The sequence below is a fragment of the Cynoglossus semilaevis genome, chromosome 6 (genome assembly GCF_000523025.1).
Source record: "Cynoglossus semilaevis isolate Cse_v1.0 chromosome 6, Cse_v1.0, whole genome shotgun sequence".
In the NCBI taxonomy this organism is placed as follows: Eukaryota; Metazoa; Chordata; class Actinopteri; order Pleuronectiformes; family Cynoglossidae; genus Cynoglossus; species Cynoglossus semilaevis.
Genome location: NC_024312.1, coordinates 15,447,905 through 15,458,493, shown reverse-complemented (window position 1 = coordinate 15,458,493; position 10,589 = coordinate 15,447,905). Strand labels below are relative to the sequence as shown.

Genomic DNA, 10,589 nt, shown 5'->3' with positions numbered 1-10,589 from the left:
CTTACAGACCCTCCAACATGTAGCAGTTTGACTACAAACGGGACACTCCTCCCTCCTTACTGGTTATGGGTACTTCTAATTCAACAGAAAACAGAAGCCCAACTGCATCATTTCCATCCAACCTCTTGCAATTTGTAGCTCCTACTGTCACAGCATGTCACACATGTAATTAACGCTCGACTAAAATCGGAATCATTTCCTAATGTATTCAAACAGGCTCGGGTTACACCGCTGTTCAACCATGCTTTCATATAAGTGGAGAACTATCGGCCAATGTCACTCCTCCCATTCCATTCTAAGATCATTGAAAAAATTGTCTTCAAACCAGTAACAGAATTGCTTTCTCAAAACAACCTCCTTGACTCCAACCAATCAACTTCAATGGTCAAACCACTGGGTCCAAATACACAGATAAATATCCTCTGAGTGACAGCTTGTGTGATACGTTGTTGCATTTTCACCTTGAGTGTAAACACCCTCAGGCTGTAATCGTCTTCCTGTGTTACTCTGACGAGGGTGATCTCCATGCCCTCGTGGGTCACAGTGTCTTCGGGCCAGTACTCTGCACATTTCTTCAGGACAAAATGGACACAAGTGGTCATTGTGACCGTCATCTGATGTTTTGTATATGGATCTGACTCCTGCAACACTGTCCGCGCTCACCTCGTTTTTCTCCTCCAGATTGGTGATCATCACAATGATTGGGCTCCTCTCCTGCCACACCATCCTCCAGAAATCGCCCACTGTGTTCACTGTGGGACCCTGAGTGGCGATGTAGGCGTGCTCCTCACCATCATATCCCTGCACACACATGAACGCGAGGTAGAGAGGCTAAAGAGCTGGGGAGGGAATTATTTCTGGGGATACAAAAAGTTGTTTACATACTTTCAGGTAATTGGCATTTATGTACGTTGACAGGAAGTCGTCCTCATCCTGAGATTTTAATATCACTCTGCTGTGCGTATCTGCAAAGTCAAATACACGGCTTGTTATTTAAACTGCCCTTTAATTCAACACAAACTAACTCAAATCTGGAGACCATCTTCTTTACACACACTGATGAGGTTAGACACTAAACCACACTCCCTATAAAATACAGGGTTTTAAATAGGGTTAGTTTTTGGTTTTATTTGTTTGAATCATTTGTTTACAACTTTTCCACATCAATGAAACCTTTTTTTACTGGAGAATATCCTTTACTTGTTGCTTTTACAAACTATAGCCCTGTCCATGTTTAGGTACCATATAGTAGGGACCCTTGTCCAAGGGGATGGGGGCCCCTGGGTACCAGACCGCAGTGAAATAATTATACATTTATTTAATTTAAAGAGAATACAGTTATTTCAATTAACTTTCTTCATTTAAAGATAATATGGTACTTTTTCCAAAAAATACATCTTTTAGACTCAAATAGTAACAAAACAAAATGTACATTTTTTTTTATCTGAATATGTACTGATCCTAAATGATCTTTTAACAATTTTTGTGGCTCTACTGGTCTGCGGTATTGGCTGGTACTGGCCGAGTGGTCCTTGGGCAAAAAAGGTTTTGGACTGTTGGTATACACTGTAAGTTCTGGGTTTGAGCTTTAACTGTATTTATGGCCACCTTTTTGCTAATTAAAATATTTTTGTGGTTAATTATACTGCTCATATTGTCATATTTCTAGCTATTTTGGCAAGCTTTTATATAATTATTAATATAATTTTCTCAATGTTTCTGAACAAACTTACAGTAATATTGTTTAAACATCTTCTGGGTTCAAGTCCTGGATTCTTTTAAGCTACTAAAAAAAGTATTGTTAAGTATTGTCACATTTGCTTTGCTTCTTCTTGGTTTTGTTTTACTCTTCTATTGCCTTACATTGCCTTTTACAAAAAAACAAACAAAGTATGACTCCTACTCTTCACTCACTGGGTAAGATGGTTTTGTAGCGGTTCTTTCTCACCAGCCCTGGGTAGTTGTACTCCTTTGGGTCGACAAAGTTCATGGGAGTTTCCTGCCAATGGACACACAGCAATATAACAGAAACACGAGGGAAGTCTTAGCCTTTCATTCCAAATAAATAAAAATCAATGAATTGGTGTTTGTGTGTTTCTGAGTGTGTGAGTCTAGTGAGTCTACTTTTTTTTCCCTTGTTAATGTGAACCATGTAGGTGGGCTCCAGCTTACATAAAACTCAGCCTGCAGGCTCTGGTCGTCCATGGCCCGTGTGTGGAGCAGAGCCGGGGTCAGGATGTGTGTTCCCTGTCGGAGATACTCCTGGGCTGACTGGTCTCTTGGTGAGAGTTGGGCCCCATAGCCGTAAGGCTCAGTGCAGCCTGGAGTACACATGTCCAAGGTCAGGGACACATTGGAGCCCCTCCTGCATGGATGCAAACAGAGTTTAGCCTTCTGCTGTGTGTATACAGTATGGAAATGAAATGGATGATTGCAGACCAGAGTACACTGACGTTAATGAAACATAAGGTTCACACCAATGAATTATGATAATACATTTAATAAAAAACACCAGCTGACTTACTGATACTGATTAAATCAAAATTACAGATTATTTATTTTCAAACAAAATCCAGAAATGTTTTTTCTTTTTTCAGTTTCATCAAGATCAATGTTTTTTTAATGAATTTTTGACTCTTGGATTGTCATGTGGCCTGCTTTTTTCAGCTATCTTTTGGCTTTTTCAATGATGTTATCACCTGGTCTTTAGTTCTTTAAACTTAAGACTTAGCTCCCAGTTCTAGCTACACTGGGATTTACTGTTATCCCTGTTATTTACACAGGAATATTAGGTTTAACATTAAGTTTATCTGGTGGTAGCTTAGTGGTTAAGGACGCAGCCTTGGGTTGAGAGATTTCAGGTTCGAGTCCACCAGTGGCCAAGTAACCACTGAGGTGCTCTGAGCATGGCACCGTCCCCACACACTGCTGCCCACTGTTCATTTTGGTGATGGTTTAAAAACAGAGGTCACAGCAGGACTGTGATGTATTGAGCAAGTACAAAGTAATTTAGAGGATTTTTTTTTTTTTTTTGGGGGGGGGGTGCTGCTCATTTGCGTTCTTACCTTTCCTGAAGACCCACAGGTGTTACCGTGAGGGTTGCAGCGTCACACTCTGTCCTTGTGTCAGTGCCCATTTCAAAGACAGGCGTCTGTGGGATCGTGTCAAGGTCCAGCAGGTCTTCTTGAGCATCCGTCCACTCAGACAGGGTAAAGGACGGCTGTCGGCTCACGGACTGTCGCCGATCACTAATGTCTCCTGATGCACTTCCTGATAACCATAGGCCAGTACCGTAGTGCCATTTGTACGCCATATGGATGACCTTGAAAAAAAAAAAAAGAAAGTTGGAAAATGTCTTTCTCATTACTGTGATGTGTATTTAGTTTCTAAATAATGCTCTAGCATGAAAACAAGCTTTTACCATGACAACACAGATGGCTATACCGCTGCCTACAGTGCCCTGGACAATCCAAGTGTGCTGGGTGGTGTTGATCACTTCATTTGTCAGCACCTTGGACTGTTCGTAGACAGAAAAAATGAGCAATAGCGAAAAGACAACAGCCGACACATCACTTTTATTGTGTTCTCTGTTTGATACAAACTGTAACACTGCTAGCAGGACAGATACTTACATCCACTCCAAAGATCGGGTGACAGGGTAAGATGAAGCCAAGGTAGAAGTCAATGATGTGCAGGGCTTTGTAGATGGAAGACAGGGGTCCATTTCCTTCCAGCACAAAGAACACCCAGTACCCCTATAAGTAGAAAGACAGAGACAGAGTGTTCCAGTCAGCTGTCATTCATCAATGCTCTCAGGTGAAAAATGGAGGAAACGAAAAACGCCGCTTCTAATGGAGATCATACAGTGAAAAATAATTAGAAGAATGAAATTAACTGATAATCTCGTTGATTTCTCCTAACTTTCTATGGCTGCAGCTGACATTCTAACACATACCGTAACCTGGGAGGCGAGGAATGCTGCAGCCCAGCAGTGGATCTGTGTTAAAAGTACCCACAGTTTGTGCATGAATTGTTCCTCCCTGTGTAAACTTTTGCCCCCTGAGGTTCCATCCCTGAACTCGGGCAGTGCGTCTTTTTTGGGCCCTCCATCGCCCATTTTTTCCATCTTTGTCGGCTCATCCAACCAGACGGGGTCTTCATCAGGTCTCAGGAAGATGGAGTCCTCAGTGTGAGAACGGGTGGAGCTGCTCAGCCGGCGATTCATGATCTCCTGTTCAAAAAGGTACCAGTTTATTTAGGGATTTTCTAGTGAAGAACCTGACACGTTAGAATGGTTCACACGTCATTAGGATTCTGTATTAATGGTGTTTACTATAATCAATAAAAGTTACCATTGGTTGCTACATTAAATAATGTTTATTGCTGTGTACACACGTCGTACAAAGTATATACACATTGCACATTTACTGTAGCAAAAACAGCCCAGTGAGTTCTCTGCTTCACTGCTGTAACACAGTCATAAACACCAATTATGAAAAGGATATAATTTTTTATAACTTAATAACTGTGAATCACTAAAACCCCAACAACAGCACACAGTGAGTGACATCAAAGTCATTGTCATGAAGGTTGTGTATATTTTAAGAATAATGTATATGTGCCTGTATAACTGGGTTGTGTTCGTTCTACAAGTCTACGTTGTGTATGTGTAGGTCGGAAGCAGCTTGAAGTAGCTCATCTCCGGAAGCTCTCGTCTCACTTGGACTGGATCCACGGACGCTGTGAGGTGTGTGTGTTTGTACGTGTGTGTTTGCATGTGTGCGTGTTTGTTAAATCCAGAGGGAGGCAGGGGGGTGGGGGAGCTGTTGTGGAGAGATGAGTCAGGGGTAGCTTGTTTACAGCCCTGAGCATTGCCATGGCAACAGAGTGGCTCTCATCCCTTTCATCTATCCTGAGCATTATCATCTTCTGACAGCACACACACACACACACACACACACACACACACACACAGCATCTCTGTATCAGTCAGCGGTGGATTCAAAGCTATTCTCCTCCCCACTCTTTTGTCCTTCAAACATTAATAAAGGTTTTTGTACATTTGGCTGAATAGTGCCACGCAGCTTGTGTGGATTTCTGAATGTGGGGGATGTGAAAGAGTTGGTGTGATATTTGGTGCAGATACCCTCTCCAACCACCACCCCTTCACCCACCCTTTTGTTTAAATGTGTTACTGGCTGCTGATGTATTTGCGAGTGATTTTTAGATCAAGTTTTCATCAATGACTGCCAACCTACACTAAAGCCAGAATGCGATACTCCTAACTGGTTACTTGTAGGTGATAAAAAACTATGCAGACAGTCAAACGACTCACCTATGATGGGGATTGATATTTGAAGGAAAGTCAGATCACATGATTAAGCTGAATTTTTTTTGCAGTTGGCCCAGATTGGCCACTGTTGTGCAGATGGTCTGGAGGACACAGGACAAAAAGCATATTAGATTGGATCAGCAACAAAACATCAAGACATCTAGTCACAGGCTAAATGAGGGGTATATGTGGGACTTTGATAGACCAGGTTAAGGGTTCAAGAGAACTTCTCATTTCACTATAATCCCATTGGGACTCTCCAATTATTGTTACGTGTAATAACAACAACAACAACATTAATAATAATAATAATAATAATAATAATAATAATAATAATAATAATAATAATAATAATAATAATAATAATAATAATAATAATAATAATAATAATAATAATAATAATAATAATAATTATTATTATTATTATTATTATTATTATTATTATTATTATTATTATTATTATTATTAGCAAAAGCAATAATGATAAACTTAATTAACAAAAATCTTATAATAGGGATGTTCAAACTCTGGCTCATTTGGATTTAACACTTTTTCAACATATTTGACCATATTTGGTCATAATATCCTGTAAAAAAAATAAAAGCTTCAGAATGTGAGTCTGCCAAGATTAAATGTCAGTCTGTGTTCACGGTGTGAAGAGTGTCAGACAAGGGTGCTCTACACGTGGTATTATCTATTTACTCTCCTTAGAAACCTCTCCTCCGCAAAATTTGTTGCAGCCTTTGAAATCTTTATTTTTCACCAGCATCATATTTGTCTGCTTATACAGATGATCTCAGCTTTACTTAAAACAATTTCATGATGCAGACATTTGAGAAATACCTGGACAAAAAAGTAAAGCCCTCCAAGTCAGATACTTTTTGGGGGGGGAAAAGAAAGAAAGAAATGTTTTTGATGAATATGTTGTGAATGTGTTGTGTTTAAATTGTGTAGTGAAGTGAACTGTTTATATAATTCTGTTGCATCCCAAAGGTCTGATCTTGTTTAGACCTGTCCTTAATTGTACTACTGTACCACAAGTCTGTTACCCCATCACCCAACTGTTAAATTCAGTTCAACCATTATTTACTGTAAGTCACAGTGGTTTCTCACTGATTTCTAACTAGCACTGGTTGTTGTGAAAACTACTAATTTATTGGTGCAGATCAGACATCAGCGTAGTGAGACCCTCTGGCCTGATGACATCGATGACCCAGTCTACAGTAGAAGCCTGATCTTACAGAGGCTGATGAGTGTAGTGGAGCCCAATAACACTGCTGAGGCTACAGTACATTCAGATGGCTCTGAAAACCTCTGGAAACAGAGGCTCACACTGGAAGTCTTTTCAACGCAGATCCTGATTCTGCAGACTTTTGCTCTGAAATCACCCTGAGCCCTGGGCTGAGTAGAGAGCCTGGCCCTTTACCACCTACTGTACATCAAGCCCGGATAACTGACCCAATAACCAGTTCATGGTCTCATAGACAGAGAAGAAACAAAGCAGGTACGTACCTCCAGTGGCGACCTCCAGTGGAAAATTTAACATTGAGTGATTGCCCTAATTCTTTTGTTCCTGTTTTGAACCTGAATCATTTTTTAAATTATACTTGCAATTTAAGAGAGTATTTCCATTTATTTTTGCTAATGCTAACATCTGATAGCAATGTCAATTAGATCTTTTAGATTGAAAAAAATCTGTGACTAAGGGCCTTAAAGTCTCTAGCTTTAAAGCTATTAGAACTTCATTCAGGAAAAAACAGTTAACTCTTTGTTAACAACACCATGTTGTCATGTCTTTGACAAAAATTGTAAATAATTTTGTTTGTGTATATAAAATCCCCCTTTCCTCCCTCTTTGTCTTTCTCCCCCCTCTCTCTCCATCTCTGTCTCTGCGTGCTGCAATGGTGGTTTTGAAGTGATGACGCCAGTAAGCCTACTGCCATGGAAACATGCATCCATACAATGTACACACCAAGCACACCATACACAAACACTGATGCACATGTACGTACACACACACGCCTACAGAAGTCCAGGTATACGGGTGAATGAAGCAGTGAATGAGGAAAAGCAGCTCTTCCCTCAATTTTGTGTTAAAGTTGTTTGAAGCAGTGACGCAGTCAGGCTGGTGTTTTAGTAACGGTGGCAACTAATATATTGTAGCGTACACAGAGATTCAAAGGGAAGATGAAAAGCACACAGTGAATCTGCACTGGGAGCCCAGTGACATTATCCACTGTAGTTCTGTAATATATCTCCTCCCTTTTTTTTTGCTTTGTTTTTCATTCATTCATACATTCCACTGCTCAGTGAATGTAGGCAGACGTCTTGTTTCCTGTGTCAATGTAGCGCTAAGGCTGTAGTGTTACAAATTTGCATGCCAGTGACTGTGACAATTCAAAATTTGACATTATAAAAATATTTTAAATTTATTCCACTGTTTTTTCATCACATCTTAATTGTAAAATTATTTTAAAAATATTTATTTTGTAATCTTTATCAGTCAACCCATCCATCCTCCATATATTCATCCATTGTTTCATTCATCTATATATCCCTTCATGGCCCACTATGTATAATTATAGTTATACAGTGTTTGCTTCAGTGTTTTTTCATCAAATGTTATATAAAGTTATCTGTTGCTATTTGGCTTTTGTTTTTATTTGTTTAAGCTTAATTTTGTTAATAGCAGCTTTAGTTTGACCTCACTGTAGGACTTTTATAGCAACCCTGTTTACATTATTTGGTAATTCCTTGTGTTTTGCATTATTTTCCTTACATAAAATTTGAGTGATTTTTGAGAATTCTTTTATTATTTTTAAAAATAATTTTCATGGCAGGTTCTGTCATTAATATAATCACTTCTGTAGCTTTGACTGTATTTGCGTCATTATTTTTAGAGCTCCTGGTTTTCAGCTACAAAAAATCAATATAAATGTTTAGTGGTCACCATTTTTGTGCCAATCCACATTGTGGACTGCATCAAACCATCATCAACTGTTTTAAAACACTAAAGAAAAATAAAACCTAATCAAATGTGTTATACTAAGTGTACATTTTTGTTTGTTTAATGTTTAGTACGTGTTCTAATTTCTCTCTGGGATGCTGTCTAGAAACATTGTCTCCATCCCGGTGGGCCATAAAGGCTGAAGTTTCGAATGTGTTGTGGAATGTAGGGAAGGTAAGAGGAAGCTCTTACTGAAAGTGATGATGGGACGGTAACATGAGAATAAGTGACGCGGGCTGAAACCTGCCACATCAGCCCAACGCACACATCTTTGCAGCTATTCTTGTTAGGGCTCCATCCGTTCTTGATTTTGATCTTAATAAACACATAAACTCAAAATGGAACTTAAAATTAAGGACCCAGAAAACCACTTTGTTCTTCCAGTATATAAAAGAGACAGGTAATCAATCAGCTCCTTTTGTTTACATACACTTGAACGATGTCTTAAGGCAGCTCCAGGGACATTCCAAATGAACATCTCATCAGCACTCATAAATCAATTCAGCCGAAGCAATTCTGTGTAAATAATTCAAATTTGCTGCATAGCGAACTGATTCACAGGTTGCTGGAGATATATGTGGATCCCCAGTGACACAGAGATTGTGTTACCTGATTGTGCCGCATCAAAACACCAGGAATGACATTCTCTGACAGTCATTCATACAGAGACAAAACACCATTCATATAACGTACAGTAAATGGCAACAGTGATCCAGAGAGACCACACAGTACCGTGCTGGATGGATTAGTAATGAATCACCCAGAGAGGTGCACTGTTGCGTCGCTCTCTGGTAGCGCCCACACTGTCACACAGACATGATACAACACAGACCACATCAGGCTTTGAATAACAACAGACGGGAGAGCAAATGTGGAGATAACAATCACGTCAACAAAACAATATAATAGCAATTTAGCCTGGTTAAAAAACATCTGAGGAACAGAGAAGCATTCTGAGGTAGCATCACACATCCCTACCTTTTCACAGCCTGGAAACTGCAGCAGCCATATGAACCGTGGGTGCTTTGCTGAGGAATTGATATTCACCTCATGTTGCACAGCCACACGGGGGGAATAAGGAGAGACAGAGATAGCAGAGGAGAGGAGACGAGAGGAGAGGAGAAGAAAGGAGAGGAAAGGAGAGGGAAGGAGAGGAAAGGAGAGGGAAGGAGAGGAGGGCTGGACCAGTCACTCATCCACTGCCTTAAGTATAAATAGGATAAGTCCTCTTACCTGGCTGAGCCCTGTTTTCACACTGCCATCTGCCGCTTTGCGACCCCAGAGCCAGAAATTAGAAGCTGAGCACAAAACACCACACCAATCCTTGCACTGCTTCTCTGTCTGGGAATAGAAGCAATCTGTGATCGCACTGGTGAAGGACGCGAAGAGGCAGAGAAAGGCAATAGGCGTGTGTGAGATTTGGAAATGTGAGTGTGTGCCCGTGTGCTTGTCTGGGGAAGAGAGATATATAGGTATAAAAGCTTGATGCTGTTCCTTTTGTTTGTATACTGGAGCGGCAAGAGATCCATAAGCAGGAGCTTCATGTATATATGCAGCAAGAGGCTGTACGGTAACCTTGGCAACAGAGCCGAAGTGATGAGAGAGTGAGTGAGTGAGTGAGTGAGCGACCGAGCTACTGCGCTAGAGTCGTTAAATAAAGGACAGCCATTGTTTAAGTGTATCAACAGTTTTATCATTGTATCTATGTTTGAAACCACTCGGACACATGTCACTGGTAGTATTGGAGTACAGTAAAGCTCTCTGGGCTCAAAGTTTTATTATGTACCTGTAAAATAGGAAAAAAATACTACATTACATTCCTATTTTCTATTTTCATACCATACCAACATTTTGTGAAAAATATTTAAAACCAACTTTTTTGCTGAGTTTCATGCTGATGGTTGACAAAGCGTGATTTGCTGCCTATGAAGTACTAAATGAAGTACTAAGCACTAAAGCATAACCACAATATTATACACCCATATTGGTGATTCACAGTGGGGATAGTGTTCTTTGGGTTACACTGTATAGTATGATAATACTGTATATACCACGAAGTGTGTCTTATTTGACCACATTACTGGCTTAGGAATGACTGTGAACTGTAATAATTAACTCCATCAATTAACCAATGGGTGGGAGGCTAGCTAGCTAATTAGCCAGCTAGCCAGATACTGTAGATAGACAGACGGACAGACAGACAGACGGACAGACAGACAGACGGACGGACGGACGGACGGACGGACGGAC

General features: G+C 40.1%; 1 protein-coding gene across 4 annotated transcripts in view; it reads right to left on the bottom strand.

The window, feature by feature from the left end:
* Positions 1-10,589, bottom strand: part of ptpn5 (protein tyrosine phosphatase non-receptor type 5) — a 17,932-nt gene that overhangs the window by 5,164 nt on the left and 2,179 nt on the right. Inside the window, exons 1-11 of one of the 4 annotated variants that reach the window (XM_017032862.2) lie at positions 9,318-10,496; positions 5,336-5,433; positions 3,956-4,231; positions 3,633-3,755; positions 3,422-3,517; positions 3,066-3,322; positions 2,173-2,365; positions 1,915-1,999; positions 886-965; positions 664-801; positions 462-572 (exon numbers count right to left, since the gene is read on the bottom strand). In XM_017032862.2, the coding sequence (XP_016888351.1) occupies positions 462-572; positions 664-801; positions 886-965; positions 1,915-1,999; positions 2,173-2,365; positions 3,066-3,322; positions 3,422-3,517; positions 3,633-3,755; positions 3,956-4,225 (1,353 nt within the window). In that variant the 5' untranslated portion in view covers positions 4,226-4,231; positions 5,336-5,433; positions 9,318-10,496. Of the gene's footprint in view, positions 1-461; positions 573-663; positions 802-885; positions 966-1,914; positions 2,000-2,172; positions 2,366-3,065; positions 3,323-3,421; positions 3,518-3,632; positions 3,756-3,955; positions 4,232-5,335; positions 5,434-9,317; positions 10,498-10,589 lie in introns of those variants that run through there. The other 3 variants (XM_017032863.2, XM_025056437.1, XM_008312290.3) reach the window with 3 other exon arrangements.